General features: G+C 34.2%; 4 protein-coding genes and 1 pseudogene across 6 annotated transcripts; 3 read left to right on the top strand and 2 right to left on the bottom strand.

Moving 5' to 3' along the window:
• The first annotated feature begins 3,829 nt into the window (after positions 1-3,829).
• LOC110673864 (uncharacterized) lies at positions 3,830-9,532 on the top strand. The gene is made up of 10 exons (XM_021837091.2): positions 3,830-4,009; positions 5,120-5,518; positions 5,632-5,876; positions 7,076-7,160; positions 7,286-7,471; positions 7,541-7,708; positions 7,826-8,044; positions 8,696-8,867; positions 8,980-9,151; positions 9,239-9,532. The coding sequence occupies exons 2-10, from the start codon at positions 5,144-5,146 to the stop codon at positions 9,330-9,332; spliced, it is 1,716 nt and encodes a 571-aa protein (XP_021692783.2). The 5' UTR covers positions 3,830-4,009; positions 5,120-5,143; the 3' UTR covers positions 9,333-9,532.
• Positions 9,533-10,724: 1,192 nt separating this feature from the next.
• LOC110673838 (CST complex subunit TEN1) lies at positions 10,725-13,404 on the top strand. 3 transcript variants are annotated; one of them, XM_021837054.2, is made up of 4 exons: positions 10,725-10,866; positions 11,127-11,272; positions 12,824-12,977; positions 13,103-13,404. In XM_021837054.2, exons 2-4 carry the CDS (start codon positions 11,169-11,171, stop codon positions 13,208-13,210), a joined length of 366 nt encoding a protein of 121 aa, XP_021692746.2. In that variant the 5' UTR covers positions 10,725-10,866; positions 11,127-11,168; the 3' UTR covers positions 13,211-13,404. The 3 variants fall into 3 exon arrangements, with proteins under 3 accessions (XP_021692746.2, XP_021692744.2, XP_021692745.2); XM_021837052.2 differs by having other exon boundaries at positions 10,726-10,866; positions 13,091-13,404; XM_021837053.2 differs by having other exon boundaries at positions 10,735-10,882; positions 13,091-13,404.
• Positions 13,405-15,387: 1,983 nt separating this feature from the next.
• LOC110673865 (uncharacterized) lies at positions 15,388-18,109 on the top strand. Its single transcript, XM_021837092.2, has 3 exons — positions 15,388-16,467; positions 16,591-16,689; positions 17,883-18,109. The coding sequence occupies exons 1-3, from the start codon at positions 15,625-15,627 to the stop codon at positions 17,886-17,888; spliced, it is 948 nt and encodes a 315-aa protein (XP_021692784.1). The 5' UTR covers positions 15,388-15,624; the 3' UTR covers positions 17,889-18,109.
• Positions 18,110-18,130: 21 nt separating this feature from the next.
• LOC131182827 (F-box/kelch-repeat protein At3g06240-like) lies at positions 18,131-19,730 on the bottom strand (annotated as a pseudogene).
• A 2,405-nt stretch (positions 19,731-22,135) lies between these two features.
• Positions 22,136-23,888, bottom strand: LOC110673867 (peroxisomal and mitochondrial division factor 2). Its single transcript, XM_021837094.2, has 2 exons — positions 23,709-23,888; positions 22,136-23,582 (listed from the first exon to the last, which is right to left on the bottom strand). Exon 2 carries the CDS (start codon positions 23,564-23,566, stop codon positions 22,649-22,651), a length of 918 nt encoding a protein of 305 aa, XP_021692786.1. The 5' UTR covers positions 23,567-23,582; positions 23,709-23,888; the 3' UTR covers positions 22,136-22,648.
• Between the last annotated feature and the right edge of the window lie 2,940 nt (positions 23,889-26,828).

The raw sequence follows: 26,828 nt of genomic DNA, 5'->3' as shown, positions 1-26,828 counted from the left end.
GAATATGGTGCATTGTGAAATGATAATTTAGAAAATGACCCTGAGGATAATTGAGTTTAAATTGAAAAAATTGTCAGGAACTAAAATGAAATTTTAAATGTAAGTATTTAGCTGTAAATACTTCTTTAGATTATCATGCGTTCTATTCTCCTTAAATGGAGATTATAAAAATACTTAAGGTGAAATTTACAAGGCATTTTTTGGTCTAGAATATCTCTCATATTTGTTGAGTTTATTTCTTTTTCAGTATCCACAATAATTAATAAAATAATTAAATAATCTCATTTTTATAAAAAAAATATTAATAATTTACTTAATTATTTTTATTTAAATTGAATAATTACACCTTATAATAGTTCTAAAAAATTATATAAATATTTATTTTCTTTGATTTTTTAAATGTAGTATATAATTTTAGATAAAATAAAAATTAAATATAATTATTATTTGTGGACAAAAAAGTAAAAAAATTATAAAACAAATTTATAAAAACATTGATTACAATAAACAAATTCCAACATTCATAAGAATCCATCACTAATAAACAATATTAACTTAAAAATCTTTCTATCACAACTCAAAATGAAACTAAATAAAACTCAAAAACCCTTTTAACAAATGCCAGCACCAATATACTAAACTTATATTGAGAAAATAACATATGTGCACATCACCATCCACTAGCATTTGAACCATTTAAATAAATGGTTATTATAAATGATATTAAGAATATATATATGAGAGTAACCTTGTCATGGATTTTTTATCAATATTATAAAAAAAAATAAAATAAAATAAATGGGTAGATATAATGTCATGACCCAATCTATGGGCTGGACTGGCACTAGGACCTGAGTTAGCTTAAAGCCCTCGAGGCCCGTAGTAAGTCTAACTATTCCTCAACCCGATTTTAAGGCCCATTTGGGCTCAATTTCAAGAATTCAACCGGACAGAGTCCGGCCATAAAATGGACATTTTAACAGAGAGTTTTTTTCTCACCCATAAACACAATATATAATCAATTGGGGAGCTCAGCTCACCCTCCACATACTTATAACAACATAAAAATAAATGGGAGCTCAGCTCCCTCATCCAGTCCAACATACATGCATATAATAATAAGTTTACAGGTCCAATATGGTACTTATATTACAGACCCAAATCAAATGAATATTTATAACACATACGAAAATTATAGGAGTTATTAGAATTACACAAACTTTAATAAATAATCTGCGAAGGAGAAAAGCAGGTTAACCACAACAATAATCCTCCTGTAGCCTGAAAAATAATGAACAGGAGTGAGCATTCGACTCAGAGAGTAAAATATCAATTTTAACCATAATCTCTATAACTATCTAAAGCTAATGCACCCTGTAGAGTGAAATGCAATATCGATAATATTTTCACATCATAATAGCAAAAAGGTAATTTGGAGCACTCACACACCTGATAATGTCAAACAATACATATATGAGAGTTGATCCCCTATATAGCTCTCTTAATCCAAACTGTGCCAGCGAAGAACTCAAGTCGTGTCTACCCCGAAGGACCGGATCCTAACGAAGATCTCAAGTCGTGTCTACCCATCCTGTCCATAGCCAACACCACACCACACGCACGTCAACTCACGCACATTGCTCCAAATTACCACAACAACATCCATGGCACTTTAACAATTATGAATGCAACATAAAACGTGCCTAGTGTTTAACTACATAGATACATATTTATAAGTGATACATGGGCATGCTTGAACATATAATAATATCGAAATTACAATTAAAATTAATATTTTACTCACAGACTTAACCGAAAACGGAGGAGGAAGGCTGTCCCGGCTCACCTGATAATTTTTATTACAATCATTTAATAAATTTGACTCAATACAACTAAGAAAAAGATCAAAAATGCCCTCAGTCGTGTCGAAAATACGGCAGAGTCTCCCCTATACCTAGGACTTACCCAACCTGCAAAAAGACTTAAAACACACTTCTATATCCGAAAACCATATATCCACAACTCAATCACATCACATAGCCCCTCATGGGCCCATCCAAACAGTCATCAATTACAATATGTAAAATTACAGTTTAGTCCTTATAATTGATCCTTTTTGCAAAAACTATTCAAATAAGCTCTAAAAATTCTAAAACTTTCCCCCGCGGTCCTTAACAATATTTCTAAGCTAATGAAAAAAGAATCATAATTTTATGAGCTACAACGAATATTTTATGAATTTTTAATCCCATTCAAGCACTAGAAATTACGAAAAAGAAAGGTTCGACTTTACCTATGCCGATTCGGACTCTGGGGACGCCCTCGAAACATCTGACAATGGTGGGGTAGCCAAAATCTCGATCCAATTCCGAGACTTTTTCGGTAGCCTTTTTGTTTGGTTGGAAATTCACAGACCCAGACAACTATCGAATTTATGCGAATTGAAGGTACCTACACGAAGCCCACAACACGGGGGTTAGTATATAATTTTTACGGAATTTTCTAAGCTCATTTAACGCTTGGAAAAACACTACGAAGTTTCATGGGACCCACCAAAAAACGGTATCGAAAAATTTTGAAATTTATATTGCCGTGAAGCTCTCGACGAGTGGAGTGCTCTGGTACTCTCGTTTTCTCGTGGGGTTCACGGTTTGCGAGAAATCTAGCATAAAAATCGAAATGGGCTAAAACTTCCCGAACAAAAATTGGATAAACCGCTCAATGGATTTTGGTGTTCTTGGTGTCTATGAAAAGCTTTCGAGGTGTAGATAGTGTTTGACACAAGACCCGGCCCAATCGGTGGCCGGATCGGCCGAATTTTGACCTGAAAGGTGAGGCGTCACGCGCGCGCAGGGGAGAAGTTGGCGCGCGTTTTCCGGCCGCCTGGGACGTCAGCCGGCTATGGGGAGGCATTAGGGCGGCGCGCTGGCGAGGTAGGGAGGGCTGGGTGGCGGCGGCACGGCCTGGGGAGGAGGGAGGAGAGAAAAAATGGGAGAGAGAGGTTGGGACGCGCGGGGAAGGGAAGAAGAAGAAAAGAAAGGCCGGTCCGATTCATGATACAAAATTTTAAATTTTTACTCTGCCTTGGGACCAAAAACGAGACTCAAAAATTCTGAAAAAATTCTAAAAAACTCAGAAAAATTCGCAGACTCCAAATATATTTTTAGTTTTACCACGTGGTCTTTAAATTAATTTTTAAAAATCATCAAAATTTTATATTTTCAAAAAATCAAACCTAATTTTTAAAATCTGAAAAATTACAAATAATTTCCTAAAATTTAAATAAAATTAAAATATTAATATTACTTACAAAATAATAAATTTAAAAATTTGGAGTGTTATATATAATTAAAAAAAAAAGGATTTGTGACAATGTCGTAAGCTAGGGCTTGTGATGATAAAACTAAGAAATTTGTAGCCCTTTAAAATACGTAGATATTAAACAAACTTCAAACTTGATCCGGTTAAAAAATTGGGTTGATGAGTCACAAGTTTAACGAGTAAATTAGTAAAAATTAATTAAATATTATATTTATTAAATGATATTTATATAAATTTTAATAATATTTTTAAATTTTGTCAAAAAATATTTAAATTTTAAATATTTATATTTTCAAAATTTATAATTAATATATAAAATAAATATAATTTTATAAATATTAAGAGCCTGTGTAGATATGGCGAGTAAAAGGTAAATAATAGAAAAATAAAAATAAGGAAAGGAATTACAATAAAAAAAAAAATATATTTAGGAAGAAATAAATTAATTAAAAGTATCATTCATATATTAATAAAATAGCAAAAACTACACCGTTTTTATCCTAGGGATACATCAGTCAACAACTTACCTCCTTATTTGTTGCTGCTGAGTGCTGCCCCATTTCTTCTCTCATTCCTTCGGCTATTTCGTCTACTCTGTCCCTATCTATCACCCTGCTGCTGTTATCACTCTCTCTTCCGGGTCCTTCAATAGACGGCTGTTCTCCACGACGATGGTTCTGTTTCACAGGTCCCCCTTCTTTATCCCTAAAATCTATTTTGATTTGAAACTTGTGGCTGTGATGTGAGGCTTCTGAGGGAATCTATGGCTCTTGACTATGGATCTTAAGGTCGCCAGAGGCCGTAACACTTACTGCTATTATTGTCTATGGTGTAACTATTAAACTATGCTTGGAAAGGATTGGTTGTGCTTTGAATTTTTTTACGGTTTATTTGATGAACTAGAATGTGCTATATTGTAATTATAATTTAGAAATGGTATAGTGTGTGTATATATATATATATATATATTCATTCCAGGTTCTATTGTTTATCTTTATTAAATTTTTTTTCTACTAAGAAAAAAAAAATTTTGGTGTGTTCGGGACTAATGGTTTGGGATGGTTACATGTAATAGGGATATTAAGCAGGTTCTGTTATGGGTAGTGTAATTTTCTTGGTACACATTGCGCTGCAAGTCCTAGTATGAAAGGATTAATTTGGAGCAGGTTTGGGATATGTATTTAGTTGGGAGAGTGTAGTTTTTGTGGTACCCTAACCACTTCAATTCCTAGTAGCAAAGGATTAATTTTAATCAGGTTTTGGATTTGGGAGGGTAAACGTTTGGGGATATTTTTTCTGGTATCCTTTTGCTGCCATTCCTAGTTTTGGTTTACTAAGGACAAGTTGCAGAGACATTCCATGTGCTTTGCCCTTTTGATTAGTTTTATTTATCAGCGTTTGGCTATCCTTTTTCCCCCTCTTCAAAAATGAAAAATTTTCTGTTTACTAATTCTTCTATCCCTTTGAGTGCTTTTCTTAAGCAATATCCTAGCAAATGAAACTGTCTGCTCCCATTTGCTTCCTCAGAAATTGCGTGAAATAAGAAGTCACTTTTTTTCTTTTTCATTTTAGTTCCATTAGTAGTTTCCTTCTCTCTCTCATTCACCACATGTTTCATTTGAAGTATTTTTTTTATATAAATTTTTTATTATCTTTTATAGTATTTTTTTGACCTTAGAGTGCTACCTTTACTATGTATGACTTATGAGATTATGATAATATATCTGTGGACTTTAGTTTTCAATAGTTTCAGTTTCCCCATAATTAGCCAGTTTATTGACATATTTTATGTGAACAGTGACATCTGAAGAGAGTACAGAAAATGAAAACAACAAGAGAAGATAATAATATGGAGAGTGAGAAAGGTGCCCCAAAGCGGCGGAGAGTGATTGAACATGATTCTCCTTCTGCATCTCCTTCTCCACAAGTCATTGATAACCCACTTGTACCCTACAATGACGCCGATGATGAAGAAGACGATGAAAGAAGAGAATATAGTAACCTTAGTAGAGGAGGGGAATATGGACAAGGTGTAGCAGGGAATGGCTATCAAGGTCTGGAAGAAGAAGAAGAAGAAGAAGAAGAAGAAGAAGATGATGATGATGATGATGATGGACAAGAATCCAATCAAGACAAGAGGAGGAGCCAAATTGAGCCTCGTGAAGACTGCCCTTATCTTGATACAGTGAATCGTCAGGTAAGTTTTTTATTTTTTAGGATAACATGTGAGTTTTGGTTTTTATGTAGTTATACACATGTTTATCTATACACGTGTTGTTTTTTGGGCTTCTTTGATGCCTTTTTTTTTAGGTGTTGGATTTTGATTTCGAGAAATTTTGCTCAGTCTCTTTATCAAACCTGAATGTATATGCGTGCTTGGTTTGTGGGAAATATTACCAAGGGAGAGGGAAGAAATCCCATGCATACACTCATAGCCTTGAAGCAGGACATCATGTCTACATTAATCTTCAGACTGAGAAAGTTTACTGCCTTCCTGATGGATATGAAATTATTGACCCATCACTGGATGACATACGGCATGTTTTGAACCCAAGGTATCTCTCTCTCTCTCTCTCTCTCTCTCTCTCTCTCTCTCTCTCTGTGTGCGCGCGCGCGCGCATGTTGCGGATTTTAGATTTTATCATACATAAATCATCTTAATCATCTTTCATTGGAAATCCTATGATGTTGTAATATGTTTCATGGGTGATAATATTTTTCTGGCACTGGTGTAGCCAAATGAGGACCAAAGAAGGGCATTGCTGCCCCCTTATTCTCCCAACAAAGGGAGAAAGAATAGTACTTTCAGGGTTTCTGGCACCTTTAAAAATGTTAGTCATACTTGATTTTTTTTATGCTATATGTTGGCCCCTTTGAAAGCTTTCTAATTCCTTTCCAACAGTTAGTGGTGCTTGGTTTTATTCTATTGTTGCTTTGATATTGTGAATCTATGGGATGTTGGGTAGCCAACTATGTATGGGAAGTGCTGTTAGTCTGTTACTGCTTGTTTTGCTTGTGACATGCTGCTTGCTTTACCTAAATGAAGAGGTGTTGAGTCTACTTGTTATGCCTGATTCTTTGTGGGATTGATCAGATGGTTTGATAGTATCAAATTATGATAGTCATATGGGAATAGATGGTAATCATGGTATAAGAAAAGTTCTTATCAGTTATATGTACTCTTTAAGTCGAAATACAATTTTATATTATACCAATTGTATATCAGTGATGGATGTTCCAAAGAAGGCAACGAAAGCCTCAAAACTCCTTGTATATTATCAATTCCTTATAAAAGCAATATTTGGAGGGAATTCATGGATTTATGCATAAATGCATGATGGCAAAAAATTCCCACTCTTAATATCAATCTCAGACAACACTGATTTCCATGTACCTTTTCAATTGTTAAGCTATTTGAATATTTATCATAGTTTCTGTTTTTTCTTCTATTGCTTAATTAACATAAATTGGAATATTTTTATATGAAAATAGTCTAATTGTTGTACTATTATTGTACCAACCCAGCCAACAAATGGGGGGAAAATTAGTGGCTAGCTCTACAATTATCTGCTGGCGCACTGTTTTATTTAGTCACTCTCTGACTTTCTGACTAACTAGTTACATGGTCAATGGTGTAGGTGATATGTTTCATATCTGATACATTATACATTGGTTTTTCATTTATGACACTGGGCATTCTGAAAAACTTTGTAGAACTATGTTGCAATATTTTGGGTATATTTTTTTTATGCAGGTTTACTAGGGATCAGGTTGAACAACTTGACAAAAACAGACAATGGTCCAGGGCACTTGATGGGTCTGATTACCTTCCCGGAATGGTATGCTTTTCACACATTTTCATCATTGCTGAGTTATTTTCCTATTTCAAATTTGTATATGGTGTAAGGTACCATTTGTGGCAGTTGAACAGTGTTAATTTTGTTCCTTATTTTGGAATTTACAGGTGGGCCTGAATAACATTAAAGAGACTGATTTTGTTAATGTCACTATTCAGTCTCTAATGAGAGTTACACCCTTAAGAAATTTCTTCCTTATCCCTGAAAACTATCAGCATTGCAGATCTCCTCTTGTTCATCGCTTTGGAGAACTCACGCGGAAGATATGGCATGCTAGGAACTTTAAAGGACAGGTTTGATATTTTCAGAAATTGTGATTGAAGTTGTTATTCTTGAATTCATATAGGTTTTTGTATTTACAGGTGAGCCCGCATGAGTTTCTCCAAGCAGTTATGAAAGCCAGTAAAAAACGGTTTCGCATAGGACAGCAGTCTGATCCTGTGGAGTTCATGGCATGGCTTCTTAATACACTACATGCAGATCTCAGAACTTTAAAGAAAAACAACAGCATCATTTACGAGTGCTTTCAGGTTGTCTTTTTTCTTTCTATCTTAAAAAAGTTATTGTCTTATAGAATAGAATTAGTTCATTACATTATTTTGTGGGTTCTTTATTTATCTCAGTTGTGATTATCTGACACATGACAGGGGGAGCTGGAAGTTGTAAAAGAGACTCCTAGCAAAGTTATCACTGATAAGAAGGAAAATGGTGATGACCAGAATAGCATTCAAAAAAGTACTGATGGTGGGAATGAACATGATGATGTTGTCACAGAAACTTCTAGAATGCCATTCTTGATGCTTGGACTAGATTTGCCACCACCACCTCTATTTAAAGATGTGATGGAAAAGAATATAATACCCCAGGTGCTTGTTGCATTCTGTATTAGGTTGAAAATAATGATAATATATTGTTGTCCATCTCTCTTGGTACAATATGGAAGTGCCAGTAGTCATTATATTTTGTCCATCCATGATTTCCCTTATATTTGTCGCAATGTGGATTCTCCAATCAGGGTGCTTTCAGTCGGGTTAACTGATCTGCAGACTAATTTTATTAATCAATTCAGTCAGTTTGCTAAATTGTGGTTGATATAACAGTAATATTCTGCTGGCAGATCCATGGTTGCATAGGTTGTTGGGTTTGGCCTTTGTTGTAACATTACTGTTATATCAACCAACATTTAGCAACCATAAATTGTTGTCAGATTATTACCCAACCTATGCTAGCAGATCTCAGTTTATCTCTTTTTAATGGCAACAGTATTTTACTTTGATTGCCAGCATTTGGCACTTGCAATGTAGAGGTCTTACTCTTACCCTATGGAAGCGACCCTTAGAAGTCTGTAGGGTTGAATTTTGGAAAAATTCTATGTAGGAAAGTTGTTGCAAGTTGATTGTTATTATATTTTGTATTCATTTCTGATTACTACTTGATCTGCTGGTGCCTTTTCTTTTTATGTTTTTGCCTTCCCGAGGGGATTGTGGGAGCTGATTTTGCTTGTGCTCATGTTTTAGGTTCCTCTGTTCAATATACTAAAGAAATTTGATGGTGAGACAGTGACTGAAGTTGTCCGCCCCCGTGTAGCCCGGATGAAATACCGAGTCACTAGATTGCCACACTATCTAATACTTCACATGCAACGGTTTAAAAAGAACAACTTCTTTATTGAGAAAAATCCAACCTTAGGTGCGCTTTATTTGGCATTTTGTATTGTGAATCAAGGGAAACTAAGGAAAAAAAAAAAAGAAGCAACTTGGCTTGGTGTTCAATGACCAGCTAATTGATGTTAATGTTGCAGTCAACTTTCCTGTGAAGAACCTGGAACTGAAGGATTATATACCTTTGCCAATGCCTAAGGAGAATGAGAGATTGCGCTCAAAGTATGATTTGATTGCCAATATTGTTCATGATGGAAAACCCAAGGAGGGATTCTACAGAGTTTTTGTGCAGCGGAAATCAGAGGAGCTATGGTAATCCCATTCCTAATCCATTTTATCGGGATTTGAATGTAATTAATAACTATATGGTGTAACATTTTTGCATTCTATGTTTTCCAGGTATGAGATGCAGGATTTGCATGTTTCTGAAACTCTGCCTCAAATGGTTGCCCTATCTGAGGCATATGTGCAGATATATGAGCAGCAGCAGTAGCATAGCATTTAGAGGAAATCTGTTTGTTATCTGTAATTATAGGTACAAGAATTTTATTACTTCTACAAATGGTTGCTAGGAGATCAGAATGAGAAGACTTGAGTTAGGGAAAATATTGAATTTTGGTCGTGCCAAACTTTGAAGTTTCCTATTTGGTGAAAGTGAAAGCATCATTAATAGTATTTTTTTTGACATGGAAATATTACATCTTTGGGGGGCGTGTAATTTACCTTGAAATTGTGGGTTCCTAATATGAGATGTACAGTTTTGCGAATGCAGCAGCTATTATCTTTGAAAGCGGAGCTACTGTTTTAATTATGGTAAATTGATTGGGGATACTGATCTCTCTGAACTGTAAACAAATAGGAATGAAATCAAAAGAGCAGTTAGCAATAGAGTAGAGAAAAGAAGATATATTCAACCCACATTGGCTTCGCAATGACTTTCGAAAAGTAATGAACTGAACTCCTCCGGATATCATGAGCTCAACCCCAATCCCATATTTAAGAATTAAGCGCAATAACTTAAGCCAAGAGTGGGCTGCACTGAATAGAGATGCAGCCAGAGCTTGGCCTTCATGATTCCTTGCAGTAATAAACATCTATGGTAAATGTTGTTGGTGATTTTACTCTTTATTCAAGATCTTTTGATTCATTCACCTATTTTATTTTTCTTTTCTTTTGGATTCTATCTTTAGCATCTTGATGATAGTATAATTCAATAGAGTTAATTTAGTTAATAGGGATTGGAGCTTTCTTGATTCGATTTAGTCGAAAGACACTTTAAAATTGTTTATTCTAGATGTATTAATAATTAACTGTTTAGAGAGGATTAAATCTCCATATACAAAAATACTTCCTCTCTTACTTGAGTAAAAAAACAAAAGGCTCTATTTCATAATTTTTTATTTATTTTTTATTTTTTAAAATAAAAAAACAATCCCATTGTATTTTTTGATATGGGTTTGTCTGATATTGCTAAATAGGAATCTGGGTCCATATAAAAAGAAAAATTAATATTGAGGTTTTTTTTCCTTTATAGAAAATAATTTATGTATGAAAAATTTTATAAAAATATTTTTATTATTTAATTATGATATTAATTAATAATATATATTTATTATATATATATATTATATATATAAATATTTTTATATTTTAATAAAATATTAAAATTTCATTTTACTTAATTTTTTTCTTGGGTAAGAAATATTTTTTATTAATTTTTTTTAAATGTTTTAAATATTAAAAAATATAAAAATAAATATTTTTTATAAAATAATCAAAATCTAAAAGAAAAAAAATAATTAAATAATTATTATATTTTAATAAAATTAATTATTTATACTGTACATTCTAAAAAACATATTATTTAACCATATATCTCGTTGCTTTACACTATATATATATATATCTCGTTAAACTATTGAGTACATATCATGGTGGGGAAAAGGATCGCCCTCGTCCTTGTTTAGTTGTGCTCTTTTCCTCTTCTGAGCTATTAGCTTTCAGTTCACACTGCATGCGAATACAAGGTGTGCCATATGAAATGTAATTGCATAAAATTTTTATCTTTGCGATTTATGTTAATTTGGGATACCTAATTTGAGGTATAAGATGTGATTTACGGTTTGCGGATACATTTTCTTGCTGGCTTTTTGAATTGGATTTAATACCTAAAATGCGGTGTAACTTAAGTTCTGAGATATGTATATATATTTTGTCTTGCAGTTCTGAGATACATCGATTCATAGTATTTACAAATATGTCATCATTTGTGTTCCTTAATTTGCAGGAAGGATTTGTGTGTCTTTGAGAGTGAGTTTGTGGTCGTTTTATGGCATTCCCTGCAATTAAATCTGGGGAATTGGTGACTTTGAAAGATTTGCACCCATCATCTCCTCTTTTTAAGCATGGAGCTTCACTTAGAGTTATTGGGAAGTAAGGTTTTTGCCTTTCCAAACCTATCGGCGTTCTTTGTATTCGTTTGTAATTTAACTGTTTTGTGCCTTCTCTGATTTGTTCTTTCCCCAATTGCATGGTACCATAGGCTGGTATTGCTCTTTTAGGTCTTTATTTCTTTTATGACTTGAAAAGTTGTATCCGTTTTGTATTTTTATGCTTTTGTTGGATTTTGAATTATACTTGTAGAAGATCACAAGTAGTGTGCCATAGTGGTTGCAATGAACTTGTTTAGTATTCATTGTTGGTAAAAAGCAGAATTTATTTGAGGCAGGAGTTAATAATGTAGTTGTGGTGCTGGAAAGAAAATGTGAGACTGAAATGAAAGCGGAGGTTGGTGACAATGGTGATAGTTTCTATATTGATTTTTAATGATGATGATACTGCTGTTGTTTCATTTGTGTTGGGAGGGAAGCAGTAGCTAAGAGTTGTACCTGGCACTGATAACTAGGTGAATGTGGTGGTGGTGATAATGTCAAGAGGAAGGGGAGGTAGAGGATTTAATCGTAATGATGACATGGGGGCAGATGCTGTAGCAGTAGAGGCAGTTATGGTAGAGGCAAAGTGGCAATGGAAGCGATGCAAGAGATGTTGTGGTATTTGTGGCATGGTGTAGGTGGTAGCGATTTTTTTCTGAAAAGGTAGATGTCACAGCAAGGGAGCTAGCAGTAGTATTACTTGATGCAGCTATGTGTTGGAATGAGTTGATTCAATTGGACTGCATGATGAACAAATCCTGACTTATAGTAATGGCCTGAAAATTCCTACATATCTTGAGGTTCTGAAGTGTTTGTTCTAGGAACATCACATATCACATGAGGATTACAGTCTCAGAATATGGCCTCCACTTTGCATGAAATGAACAGTATCTGACTACACAGTTCAGAAAGCTAGTAATTTTTGCATTAGAGAATCATAGTTGTAGCCATCAGTAATATAGGCAGTAGAAATGCGTGGGATTGTTGGTTTACAACATTAGCTCATTGCATCGTGCATATTGGTTGAGAGATTTTTGTCATTTTCTTTTTCAAAGAAGAATCCCTATTTAAACTGTAATCTAATGGTCTTTAGTTTATTTATGAACAAATTTGTGTCCTTGGCCACTCAATCACAACACCTAGAGGGTTCAAGACTAATTGAGTGGAGTTCACCATGTAATTGTTTTAAAGAGCGGTTGAAGTACATTCACTGGTCTTGGAATCATGGGTTTAGGAATACTCTAGTGTCTACAGAAGTTATTATGGGTCATATACAGCCAACGATATTTCGGCATTGATATCATACATGATGTTATCTCTCAACATATTTCATTTTACAGATTTTTTATTTTTCTTAGTGGGCCAGGTTATAAAGCAATGTTCTAAACTATTATGGATTTGTTTTGTTTGGATGTGGATGAGCTTATGATTACACTATGTGTTGTATGTTCTGGTAGGAGTCAGAATTGTTCCACAAATGCTTTTCTATAAGTAGCTGATATATTTATGCTGCAACATATTGGAAAATTTATATATGTTGGTTCTCCTGTAGGCTACAAGAATATACTGTGGAAACAGCCATTGCTATTGTTGTTGATGGAAATGCCATCCTGAAGATTGACACCCAGCACTTGAGGGACCTTAGCTTTCGAATTGGTTCTGTCTACCAGTTCATTGGTGAACTCCTTATCCAACCTGACGATGAGGTAAGACACTGAAACAATCCAGTTGAAGTCTTGCTGCACTTGTGTATCTCTCTCGCCCCTCCTCTAGTTTCAATTTTTTGTTTAATATAAATTGGTGTAGCATTTTGTTTTAGGCAATCTTGCAGGCGCGTGTGGGTAGGAATGTCGATGGCATTGACCTCAACCTATATCATCAGTCACTACAACTATTAAGACAGTTTCAAGCTGACCACTTAAAAAATTCCACAACTTGATGCAACTTTGAAGTTTAATAGACCCACCAGGGGATTTGGAGAGAGAAAGGTGTTGAAGTAAAACTTTGGAATTTTTTGCTTGTGTCTTTTCTTTTCTTAGTGCTATAAACATATATGATAATGTGGTCATATGCATAGTGAAACTGCTTTTAAAGCTGCAAATTAACAGGATCAAAAATTCAAAATTACTCTTATGGCTGTAGTTTTCTTTCCTCGTTATTCCTTTCTGTGGTATAATTTGTACCCAAATTTTGTCTTGTTAGGTGAAGATGCCTATGTGCAACAGTGAGTGTTGTACAACAAGCTTTACCTAGAAAAGGAAAGAAATAGAAAGACACATTTTGTTTTGTGAATTCTTCTCATAACCATCTATTGTTGGGTAAATTATCAAAAACTCCATTATTAATTGATACAATATACAATCAAGTCTTTATCTTTTAAAAAATGAATTAAACTTTTTAATTTTAACTGTCATTATTTTTAATTTTACTTTCTGTTTGTTCCGTATTTATTTTCGATAAAAAAAAATAATTCATATATCATGAATATTAGCAGCAATATTATTGAAGTGGCACCCCCAAATGGCGCAGTGAATCTGCCCTACGTAATCCACGGTAGATTGAACTTACAATCATCATAAGAAGAAACATCTCCAGCAATACAAAATTTTATATTAAAAGAAACAAATAAATAAGAAACAAACAAATAAACAAAATTTCTTCATAATTAAGTTATAGCTCTCATTTAAACTTAAGAAAACGTTGTACAACACATTATATCGATGCTTTTCAGCGCTAATAATGGATGCATCAAACATAAAGGGAAAAAAAAAAACTGAAAAACCGCCTGGGATATTCTTGCCTGTTGCAATCCCATTGGTTTCCAGAAAGGTCAGAGAGGAGAAGGGTAAATTTGTCATTTTAACTAAAATTTAATATTTTATTTGTCAGTATAAAATAATAATTTTTCTTTTTTTTTATCAATTTGAAATTGATTACTAAATTTGAAAGAATTTATTAAAAGTTGATAATTTGTCCAAAAATTATGGTTTTTCTGGTTATTATGCCCTAAACAAAAATAAAAACAACTAATAATTACGGGAGACATCAAATAAGCATGCAACACGTGCAGCGCAGGGAATACATGTTTATGAATGAAATTCAATATTTTAAATCCGAGACTTGAGAATGCATAAAGCAGAGGCTGCTTGTGAAGGATTGAGAGAGTTTCTGTGAAATATAAGGCATTAACAGTGAATATCTTTTCCCAAATTAAAAAAAAAATGAAAAAAAAAACCCATTAGAAATGTAAAAATAAGTTAATGGAGAAAGCATTTTCCTTATAATAAAACATTGTATTAAGTAGAAAATATAGTGAAAAATAAAAGAAAATAAATGAGTTATTTAATTATATATCACTATTCTTCAATTTAATTCTTTTGAGATTTTTATTCAGATTCTATTAAAAATTTATTCTAGGAAAAGAAATTTTAACTTAAATACACTCAAATTATAAAAAATATATATATATACAACTAATAAAAAAAATCTTCTTAAAACGCTTATTTTTCTTTTCATCTATCCCTAATAATAAGTTACTTTTATTTTGAAATAATTTATTTATTAGTTTATTAATATATTCTATTGAAAAAGTAAAATTTATTAGTTTTAATAAAATTTAGTCACATATAATTTAATTTTTAATGAAGTAATATGACTAAAGAGTATACTATGAAAATATTAAAAAAATATATTTCTTTAACTTTATTAACTATAATTTTTTAAATAATTTCTTAACTATGTAAAAAAAAAAAAATCTATCCATCATTTTATACTAATATAAGCTCTATTTTCATAATAAATATTATGATTAGTAAATATTATATTAAAATTTATATAAAATTAATAAATAATGTATAATAAATATAATTTAAATCTAAATATTTAACCTAACCGTGAACCGACTCTCGTACAGGCTTAGCTTACATGCTTCTCTGTAAGTGCTCCCATCCAACATTCAACACTCTCTCTCAGTCATGCTTCCACGTTCCAACACAAATAAGATGTATCTGTAAAACGTTACAAGTATCATAAATAATCATCTCCCATAAAACGTTTCAAGTACCATAAATAATTATCTCCCAGTTTCCTCCATCTACTATTCAATAGTTAGATTATTCTTTCTCGTGTTTCTTTTATAAGCTTTTTATTTCTGATTTTTCGTCTCTTCACTTGCTTCCATTCCTGTATTTCATCCTTCTTCCTGATAAACTAGATCCATATACACAGAGCAAGTAATTATCAGTGGTGAAATATCTCATCATTTTTGTGTGTGATAGATATTTCTGAGAGAAGAGGAGGGGAAAGGCATTTTTCTTTTTCTTCTCAACCAGTGTTTTCTGCTTACCATAATCAATGGAGGAGTTTTCAGTTGGGAAAGTTGATGCGACCCAGAAAGTGGGACCAGATGAAGAAGACAACGGAGGACTTGTCAGAGATTTTGAGGAACTCAAACCTGAAGTTGAATCTGTGAAAGAAGTTGTAGATGAGAATTCTCAGTCTTTGAAAGAAACTCATGATATGTTGAGTTCTGATAGCGGCAACACTCCGGAGGAAGAGGCAGTTGATAAGGATCAGAGTCCTTCAGGAAAGGATTCAGGGACATTGAAGGAGGAGGTGGAGAAAGAGGTTACTAACATCATAGCGTCAGCTGAGCCTATTGAAAGTTTGCCACAAGAACTGTCTTCGACTGTAGAGGCATCAATTGAGAAATCAAAGGAATCTGATGCGAATGAAGGGAAAATCTTCCCATCTTCAAATGAGAACAATGAGATGGCCCCAGTAGCAGCAGATGGGGTGTTGAATGTAACGAAGAAAATAATTTCACCACCAACAACTCTGGATGAGATTGTTGGAGATTTATCTGAAGAGGTGTCTGGTGGACCTGAGGAAATAAAGCTGCCATCTTCTGATGTTTCGAATGTAATTGAAACAGATATCGTTTCAGAAGTTCGAGGAATTGAGGAGAAAGTGTTGCCATCATTGGATGAAAATGGTGGGGAGCCTCCAGCTTTAGCAGACGTAGAGTCAAAGAGGGTTGAGGAAGCAAAAATGGTTGCTTTGGAGGATGACAATGGAGAGTCCTCTGGCATTGTTGATAAAGAATCTGTGGAAAGTGATGATGATTCATTGAAGCCATCAAACAATGCTTCTATTATTGGAAGCAGTGATGGTTTCCCTGAGAGCACAGAACATCCTGTCAGTATCATTCTCTGAGATCGGATGATTGATATTCTTTTACCCTTTTTTATACATCTTAGTTTTGGCCTTAGAATTTTTCACTAATCAGACGTTGCTATTCTGTTTTGAATTCCTTGGCAGCATGTTATATCTCTAAATCAGCGCACCCTGCAAGATGCATCTTTGAAGAGTTGCTGCGGGCTTTTTGAAGTTCTCCGGCGTTCAAATGGGTGGCTCAAGGTAAGCAAACTACTTTAGAATAAAGTACTGCCATTTCTGTCTGGTTAAGGAATTGTGAACATGTTTATTCAATTCTTTTCTTAAAAAAAACGGGGAAGGATTAAACTGATCTCTGCAATAGTGTAGTTTTGCAATGACTAATTTCCTGTGAGATATGTAGACCTATTCTGTATAATGAGTTTTGTCCAAGGGACTAATTGGTTGACTCGGAAGTGACCTAAAGGGAAGAAGTTTTTGAGGGGTGGGGTGGGGGACTAAAATTTAGCCGCATAAAGCTGCCAATATGGGATAATCCTACCGCTTTTAATGGAATTTTCATTTTTCTCTTGTTTTATAAGCTTATCAATTAAGTGACATATTTATCTTGTGAAAATTCTGTCAAGCGAAAATTGCCAAGCGGAAACTCTCACTCTTGAACACTTCCATCATTGAAACTTCATATTCAACTAAGTTGTTTCAATTTTTCAACATTTATCCTGCTGCTCTTCTATTTTCATTTCCGAGCTACCATTTTGTTTTTTTTTTTTTGTTGCAGCATGTCTTAGAGTTTAGCTAGTCTAATATCTAGTTCTATATGGCTTGCTGTTGCATTTCTTTTGTGGTTGATATGTTTGCTTTCGTTTCTTTTTTATCATAAAAGATTAGCTTGATCGAATTATTATCTGGATGAAAAATAGAAATGAATCTTTGATTATTGTTATAGATGGTTGATACTAGCAAAAGTAGCCATTTTCCTAAATTATGACTAATTATTTGTTTCGCACAAGTAATGAACCAATGAATTACTCATTGAAACTACTTACAGAAACAGCAATCAAGAATTAGGATGTACCATTATGCTTTTATAGTTTCTAAACCAAGAAAAGACCCACAAAATGGGAATTCGAAATCTCCGATCTTTATAAGGATATGCTGTAGGTTTCTGTTATTTATTATTTGTTAATGAGTGAAGAAAGGGCTGATAATTTACTATCTCAATGTTAGGAAATTCTATGGTGATTTTGTTTTTAACAAATATATTTTACTTCGTAAACCCCCACCCATGATGAATTAGCAAAGCTCCCATCTTATAGTCACAAACAACGAAGTATGATAAAAGGGAAGTTAACAGTGTAGGTTTTCTTTTCAGAGATTCAGAACTTACGCAACCACAGATGCCTAACATTTATTTTCTTTTCCTTTCTGTAATGCAGATATGACATATAACTTCAGACAGCTACTAAGCTATGAAGCTTGCGAAGCACATAATATATGGTTTCTAAAATTTTCTGTATAACAGTATTGAAGAATAAAAATATTTCAAGATTACTGTATGAAATAAGTGTCAAAACCTGGTGGGCTGCTCAAGTTTGTTATTTATGTGGTGTGTTTGCTGTGGTTAACTGTTTGGTGGCTGAAATCAACATTAGTTTTTTCTCTATATTTTAACACTGTTATTTATTCAATTGGAAGGAGCATGGTCCATGAGGATGATTACTTTATAATCCGCTTTGGCATATTGGATTTCTATTGAATGAAGCATTGATTCATATGCCAATGTGACTTGTTCTTCGATCATGACCTTTGGACTATTAATGCCGCTGTAACAGACACATAGGAAGTCCCCTAGAGCATTTGAACACAAGCACCAGTTTCGAGAAATATGATCAGGGACTGGTACTTTCTCCAGGAATTTCTCTTCTGCCAAATCAAATAAAACAATGACAAACCTTTTAGGTTTGGGTCATTTTATTCAACCAGCCAATGCAGAACCCCATTTAGATAAGTAGCTGAGCCCTTGAAGGCAACACGACAATGCAGATCTCGAATTCTTCTCCACTCGTTACATTTCAAGGTAAAGACCTCCATTTCAACTTCAGAACTTGAATCAGAGATGACTCCTCTTACTACTTTGTAATAATCAAGGTAAGATTCATATCCAAATCCGGAAAATACCTGATCATCTGGAACACAACAACTCGGCACAGGCAACTCCTTGGATTCTCCGGTAGATGGATTCCGCGCAATGATTTGTGGGTTAGAGTCAAAAACTGCAGTAATCAAGCCATCGCACGATCCCTCGAGATGGAGATCACTTTCGAGAATCCTTACTGGATATCCGAGCTTCCTAAATACAATAGTGTCGTCGACATCACAGTACGCTTGGTGATCTATGGACCATAACGGAGACGTGGTGAGAAAGAGCTTGTGGCGATTGTCAGTTGTGTCTTGCTTCGCATGTGGCAATTCGAGGATCGTTGGAGATCAAAGAACGCCGAGATTTGCCCACACACTTGAAACGTAGTAGAGGCTTCATAGGTAGCCTTGAAAGGATGCCGATGTGTTACGTGATTTTCCAGCCACAAGAATAGAATAACAGGAAGAACGAAAAAGGAGAATCAATAGAATTCAGAGAGAGAGACACTTCTTCATTGATCTATTATCCAAGATACATCATACAAATATTCTTTCATTATTTATACAACTGGTAGCTATAGAAGAATAGCTAAAGGAGAACGATAAATGCTTTACTTCTTTCCCATATTCTACTAAAGGAGAACGATAAATGCTTTACTTCTTTCCCATATTCTACGCTACAGTTGACATGTTTCTTCTTTGCATTGGTGAATGGTCAAATAGCCCTAAACTATTTTATTAACAGCATATTCTCGTATCAATACTCCCCCCTTCAAATTCCTTGTCCTCAAGGAATGCAAGAAACCAAGCTCTCAACTCATTGGCGTGCTCCCAGGAAACTCCAAAGAAGCATTTGCAGGAATTGGAGCACCTTGCTTCATCTTGCATTTAATCATTCTCAAATATCCAATTGAACATTGGTTTAACATTTGTTTCATCTTACTTCTAATCCTTTCCAAGAATAGCTTCAAAAGTAAAAGAACTTGTTTACCAACACTTGCTTCCTTGTAATCTTTCCAATCAAATTCAGTAATATCAACTCTTGCATATTTCTAACCTTTTATCTGTGAGTATCTCTTGTACATTTCGAATGCGTCCATTGCAAACAAAGAGACTGGACATATATCCTCTTCACCATACCCCATAGAACCTGAAATCCTTTTAAATGGGTGGAACTTCTTCTCAGGAACATACGCATTTTCTCAATGAACTTCATTTGCCAAAATTGTTTTCTGGCCGTTCTCAATAAGAACTTGATTAACATCCTTGGACTTTGCATCTTTTAGTTTCTTTTTAGACTCACAAATTTCCAATTCACACCCAGTCGATTCATCAAGATAGTATGGAACAAGACAGCCACCATAGAAAGCAATTGAAGCAGAGTACAAGGGGTGGTCAAATTGATCATATGAGATTTTCTCGTCAATAGAATCTAGTGAAAGGTTACTAATTTTCCCATCTTCGTCAAACTTCAAAACTTCAGTTTCAGCCTTAACAAAGGTTGTGGGTTTAGTAGATGGTTTGGACTTATTTTGAATTGTTGCTACAGTTAGCTCCTGCAACTTAGCCAGATTGTAAGCATCTGCAATTGTTTTTGGCTTAAGCATTCTCACTGCCAATTGCAACTCAGTACCAATTGCAACTCATCAACTAGCCCATTGAGGAAAAAATTCAAAGCTTGCTCTTCTTGAACTCTAGCTTTTGAGTATAACTGATTAAAGGAATTCCAGTGATCTTGCAAGTTAAATTCTTGTTTCAAATTCCTCAAATCCTCTAATGAATCTTCCTTTGCTCTTGTAGAATCACCTTGATTTATATTACTAGTAATCTTCACATTGCACAAATTTATGCTAGTAAGCAAGGATTTAATTTCCCAAACCTGGTTGTCGTTGCTCTGCTTCCTTCCACAAAACCTCCTACCTTTGCTCTAGTTGTTGCATCATGATAGTGAACCTTTGTACAAGATCTTGAGATTGCATGTCTTCCATCATGCCCAAGGATCTAATAACTCCATTTCGTAACAAGAAAGAACCGACGAAACAAATTTAGAGAAGAGAATGGCCAAGGTTTTTTTTTTTTTTTTTTTGGTGCAAGAAGGTTGAGAATTTTGGTGTGTACGTTTAAGGAAGGAAGAATCTTATGGTGCGTTCTATCTTTGGTGGAAAGGAAAACAAGAGAAGATTGAAGGGACTATTGTGAAAATAGAGAAACATAGAAGAATAGAGGAGAGGAAAAACTAGACTCAAGAAAGAAAGAAGGGTAATTCAAGAATTAGTAGCAGAACCTGTGGAAAATTAGAGAAGAGAAAATCCAAAAAGGGAAAGAAAGATTAGAAAGAACAAAGAAGAGGGAGGAACCCTAGATTCAGAAGGGAAGAAGAGTAGAAGAAAAAACCAAAAAGCAACATAAGAAGGAAGAATTTGATTCAAGATATCAAGAAAGAAAGAAGAATTTGAGAAGAATTAAGAAGATATTGGATAGAATCAAAAGAGAAAGGAAGAACAGGGAGAATGAGAATAGAAGAGAAAGGAAAAGAAGATCAAAACTTGTAATTCCACCATGGCCGAGAATCAACAAGCTCTGACACCATTGTTACGTGATTTTCCAACCACAGGAACACAATAATAGGAAGAACGAAGAATAAAAGGAGAATCAATAGAATTCAAAGAGAGAGAGACACTTCTTCATTGATCTATTATCCAAGATACATTCTTTCAGTATTTATACAACAGGTAGCTATAGAAGAGTAGCTAAAGGAGAATGATGAATGCTTTACTTCTTCCCATATTCTATGCTACAGCTGACATGTTTCTTCTTTGCATTGGTGAATGGTAAAACAACTCTAAACCGTTTTATTAACAGTATATTCTCGTATCACGATGTTAATTTCAAGGGGAACATGAGGGGGGAGTGTGGGCATGGCTTCTTTGATCTTCACTTTGATTTAGTTTGGTTCTTATTTGTTGTACATGTACGTGGTACACCACACCAACAGTGGTTTGGGAGTTGGGATGGGACCCTAGAAATAAATGGACTTGTGAATGGCTCCAATGGTCAAAGATTTGGATCGAAACAACAGCCAAAGAGGATGATGCAAAAGTGTAAGTTCAGCTTCAGCAATCATGAGCTCAACACATCATTTCGCTTAGAGACTACCCATGGAAAGAGATCATTTACTAGTCCACTCTCTGTTTCTGTTTTAGTTTCCTAAGTGGGAATCATGGTTCGATAGCACATCCAAATGTCTTGGAGAAATGAAAATTTAAGCCACAATGAACATAATAGAAGAAAATAAAAAATAAAAGAAAAAAAAGGGTAGTGGTAGTTTAGGGGTTCATAATTCTTATAAAAGCCAATCCCTTTGGAACATTCCAACTTCCAAGGCTGTTCCACTCCAGGCAAAATATTCAAGGATACCCCCACCCTTATAGACAAACTGTAATAGAGGGGAAATTGTGCCAATACCAGAACCAACCAACGCACAGCTATCCAGCAAATTTGAAGCTAATTTAACAGTACAGCTAGGAAGCACAAAGACATGCACAAAAACTGAAATAATATACGCTTTTATTCCATCAAATAGCGTTCTATGCAATTGACATGGTTCGTGTTCAACAAGCAATCAAGGATCACTATATCACTACAAAATAAACCACTCATTTGGAAACAGAGTTCTATCATTCTTTATATGCTATCAGTTTCCAGCATCTAACTATATCTTAACTAAGTTCATAATAAAAACTAAAAAGGACACCCACAAAGACAAATATTAAGGCAGATAAAGTACCCCTACTGACAGAAAATGTCAATGGCACCTAATAGCTGCAACTAAACCGATGTCAAGTAACTCCTCTAAAGTATATTGAATAATTTAGTACTCCCAAAAAAAATCAAGCCATTAAACTTCAGAAACACGCCAGAAATTAGTGTAAACCACGACGGCACGACCATTAATAAGCTGAAAAACAAGGCCAAGCAAAATGACATCCCACCTAACAAAATTGAAATATATTCTTTTTCTTTTGTTTTTTATTTGGGTATTGAACAAACCCTAACCTCTCAATTACGTCCGCCTAGCATAGCAAACATAAACCACAGCAGCTGCGGCAGCGATAGCACCTGTTGAACCCACAGCCAGTACCGGCCACGGCATCTTCAGCCCATTAGACCACTTATCTATGCCCTCAACTTGAATGCCATTAATTGCATCTACAGTCCTCTCCTTCACTCCACCAATCACCTTTTCTGCTTCCTCCACCTCCTTCTGTAGCTCCACCATCTTCTCTTCCATTTCCCTCACCTTCTCCTCCGAGGCCCTCAATTTCTTCTCCTTCTCTGCCACCTCCTTCTCCAGTTCCAGGAATCTATCCTTGTACTGAAATATCTCTTTCTCTTTTTCACTTAATCTCTCTCTCATTTCCTCCTCAATCCTTACTCTCTTACTCCTTTCCTCGATTTCTTTCACTTCCAAAACCCCAATCTTTCTCTCCAGTTCCCTAACTTTCTTTTCTGTCTCCATTTTCTCTTTCTTCAACTCCTCAAGCTTCACTTCCTTTTCTCCCAGTACCCTCTTCAGCTCAGAAATTTCAGCATTCGCCTCCTCACCTTCGCTCATCGATGTAATCAAGTCATGTTGGAGCCTGGAGACCTCTGTCTCGAGTTGCACAGCTCTGTTAGCAATGGATTCCAACGCTCTCTTCCCCTCCTCCGACTGCTCCATCTCTTTCCCTATTGCTTCCAGCCTGAGTTTCAGCTCGGACTCTCCGGATCTCAGTGATTCGATCTCCGCCGTCAATTGCAGCATCTGATCTTTGATTTCTTTGTTTTCATTGTCCAGGGAGAATCTCTCCTTCTCTAAGGCTTCGATCTTTCGCTTCAGCTTGGCTTCGTTCTCACGCTGATCAACATCGTAGAAGCTCTCAGCCGTCTGATCGTCATTCTCTGAAGCGACACCGTTCGCGATCGTCGTCTCATCCGCCATGTGCAACGCCTTAAAACTACACACAGTTAAATTGAAAGGGAAGAAAAGGAAAAAACAATAAGTTATCAATAACAAATCAGATAACAAGGAATCCAAAGGTTCATAAGCAAACTATAGACGTCTTCTCGGCAACCAAACAAACCTTAAAGGAGCTTTGTTAAATTTGCAGATAGAAAATGGGAGGAGATTTTCCGAGAAAGTGAGAATGAGAAAGGGACAAAAAAGCCTCCGCCTTTCTTTTAGGAGTTGGAATGCGGAATTCGATTCTAAACGGCATATAGTATAGGGTTTTCTTTTCACCGGAATGGACGGCTGAGAATGAGAACGCTCCAAGTTGAATAAGACGCAGATTGGTGTCTGTGAAGAGAACGTGTTTAAAATTGTGGGATCCACTCCATGGTTTGCCCATATGCGGAACACGTACCTCGTTATGTTGGGCCATGTTTGGAAAAAAGCCAACAGTGAATTTAGGCCACGACTATCCTCTTTTTATTTGCAGCACTTTATTAATTAAGCCCCTGAATTTTAATTGTGTATATTTTTTTGACAAAGATAGTAGATTGGATCAAATTTCTGTTCGGTATTGAATTTTAAAATTTAAATTTATTTTTTAAATAAAAATATTATTAAAAAAATTATTTTATTATTTTAATATTTTTATAATTAAAATTAATTAAAATTAATTTTTAATTAATATATTTAAAATTTTAATAATAATTTTAATAGTTATGTCAAATGAGCCCTCGTTTGTTCGAGGCCTAAACTGAGCACAACACAGCACATGAACTGATTGAACTATAGCATTACAGTAGACAAAAAAGTCATGGAGAGTCATGGCTGCTAAGAGATGAACAGCAATGTTGCCATTATCCCATTTTTTATAGGGTTTAAATATTAAGAGCGGATTGAGTTTTGGATGATTAAAAAATTAATTATAATTTATTAAAATTAGAAAAACTGAAAGAAGAAAAGAAAAAAAAATCAGTTATTTCCCTTTTTCATCGTTTTCTCACTGTTTTCATTGGACAAAAAATCTTTTTCAAAAAATTCTATAATATTATATTATTTTAATAATATAATTTAAAATATTTTATAATTTTAAAATTATACTCTTCTATTACATGTAATAAATGCAATTCAATTCATATTAAAAATTTTAAATAATTATAGATTATTCAAATCAAATTAAATTTATATTTTTCAATAATTATTAATTATAAATCTCCTGATTATCCTACTAAAAACAGTTGAGGGATTTTTTTCTTTTCGAAAATGCGGTTGAGGGTATAATAGAGAGACGTATTTAAAATATTTAATATTTTTCTTATCACTTTGATTATAAAATATTAACTCTTGACAATTTTAGTAATTTTTTTAATTTGTTTTTTATACATTGATCTAGAAAAATATTTTTTAGATAACCATTAATATCAGGTGATGATTTTATATAATAATTGACTTGATTTTATAAATTAATTGTCATGATCTAATCTATGGGCCTGATCGGCACTAAGACCTGGGCCAGTTTAAAATCCCTGAGGTCCGTAATAAGCTTAACTATTCCTCAATCCATGACTAAGCCTACAATTTATGCCCATATGCATATAAAATAATTTAAATTAAACTGTTATAATTTTATTTCGGGCTAACTTAGCCCAGTAATTATCAGAAACTAAAATTAGGGGGCCCAGCTCAACTCTGTTACATCATTTATAAACTATTTAAAACTCATAAAAATTTTTAATTTGTTAATACAAAAACTTAAATTCATGCAGTCCCTGACAAGATTAATGCTACTACTAGTACATACGGAGTTCTAAACTATAAATTTAGATAATAATAATACAGTTAATAAATTTTTTTCATAACCTACGAGGAAAGGAACAGGTTATTCTGAAAAAAGTCTCCTCCTGTAGCCTGGAAAAATAAGGTAAACAGGAGTGAGTGTTCGACTCAGAGAGTAAAATATCAATTTTAACCATAATCTCTATAGCTATCTAAATCTAATGCATCATGTGGAGTGAAATGCAATATTGTCATAATTTTCATATTATAATAGCAAAAAGGCAATTTGGAGCACTCACACACTCAACACTGTCAAACAGTACATATATAGGAGCTAATCCCCTATACAACTCTCTTAATCCAACCTCTGCCAGCGAAGATCTTAAGCCAGACTTTAACTTAATAAACAAAACACGGGGTCCCAGCGAAGATCTCAAGCCGTGTCTACCCCGAAGGACCGAGTCCCAGCGTATCTCTCAAGCCATGTCTACCTGTCCTGTCCATATCCAACAACATACCACACGCACGCTAACGCACGCACACTGCTCCAAATTACCACAAACAATATCCCTGGCACTTCAACATTTATGAATGCAATGTAAAATGTGCCCTAGTGTTTAACTACATAGATACATATTTATAAGTGATGCATTGGCATGCTTGAACATATAATAATATCGAAATTATAATTAAAATTAATATTTTACTCACACACTTAACCGCAGTCACTGTAGCGGCTGGACGGAGGAGGAAGGCTGTCCCGGCTCACCTGATAATTTTATTACAATTATTTAGTATATTTGACTCAATACAAATTAAGAAAAAAACCAAAGATGTTCTAAGTCATGCCGAAAATCCGACAGAGTCTCCCCTATACCTAGGACCTACCTAACCTGCAAAAGGTTTCAAATACACTTTTATATTCACCAATCACACAATCACAACTCGATCACATCACAAGGCCCCTCCTGGGCCCACCCAAATACTCAACAACCATAATTTGAAAAATTATAATTTAGCCCCTATAATTAGCCCTTTTGTAAAAACTACTCAAACGAGCTCTAAAAATTCTAAAATTTTGCCCCGCGGTCCTTAATAATATTACAAGGCTATTACAAAAAGAATTGTAATTTTCTAATTACCCATGAATATTTTACTCAAGAATATTACTCAATTTCATAAGTTTCCAACAGCTAACATATTCTTAATTCAACCCAATTCAATATTCACATATTTAAATCTCCATCTTTAAGTTTCAACAAATCATATAAAATTTAAATATCATAAATCCAGATGATCTTATATGCTCAGATGCTAAAATCTAACTAAAACCCACATATGTTTTTCAAAAATATTTCACAATTACTTAAAAATTCAACAAATACCATAAAACATCTCCAAATAATTTTACTTTCATCATATATTTTTCTTAGAAATTTTCTCCCATTTTTCTTGTTTAAGAAATACTGCATTTATA

The sequence above is a fragment of the Hevea brasiliensis genome, chromosome 9, assembly GCF_030052815.1.
Source record: "Hevea brasiliensis isolate MT/VB/25A 57/8 chromosome 9, ASM3005281v1, whole genome shotgun sequence".
NCBI classification, from domain to species: Eukaryota; Viridiplantae; Streptophyta; class Magnoliopsida; order Malpighiales; family Euphorbiaceae; genus Hevea; species Hevea brasiliensis.
Note: the sequence above shows the minus strand (reverse complement) of the source record. Positions and strands in the feature narration are given on the sequence as shown.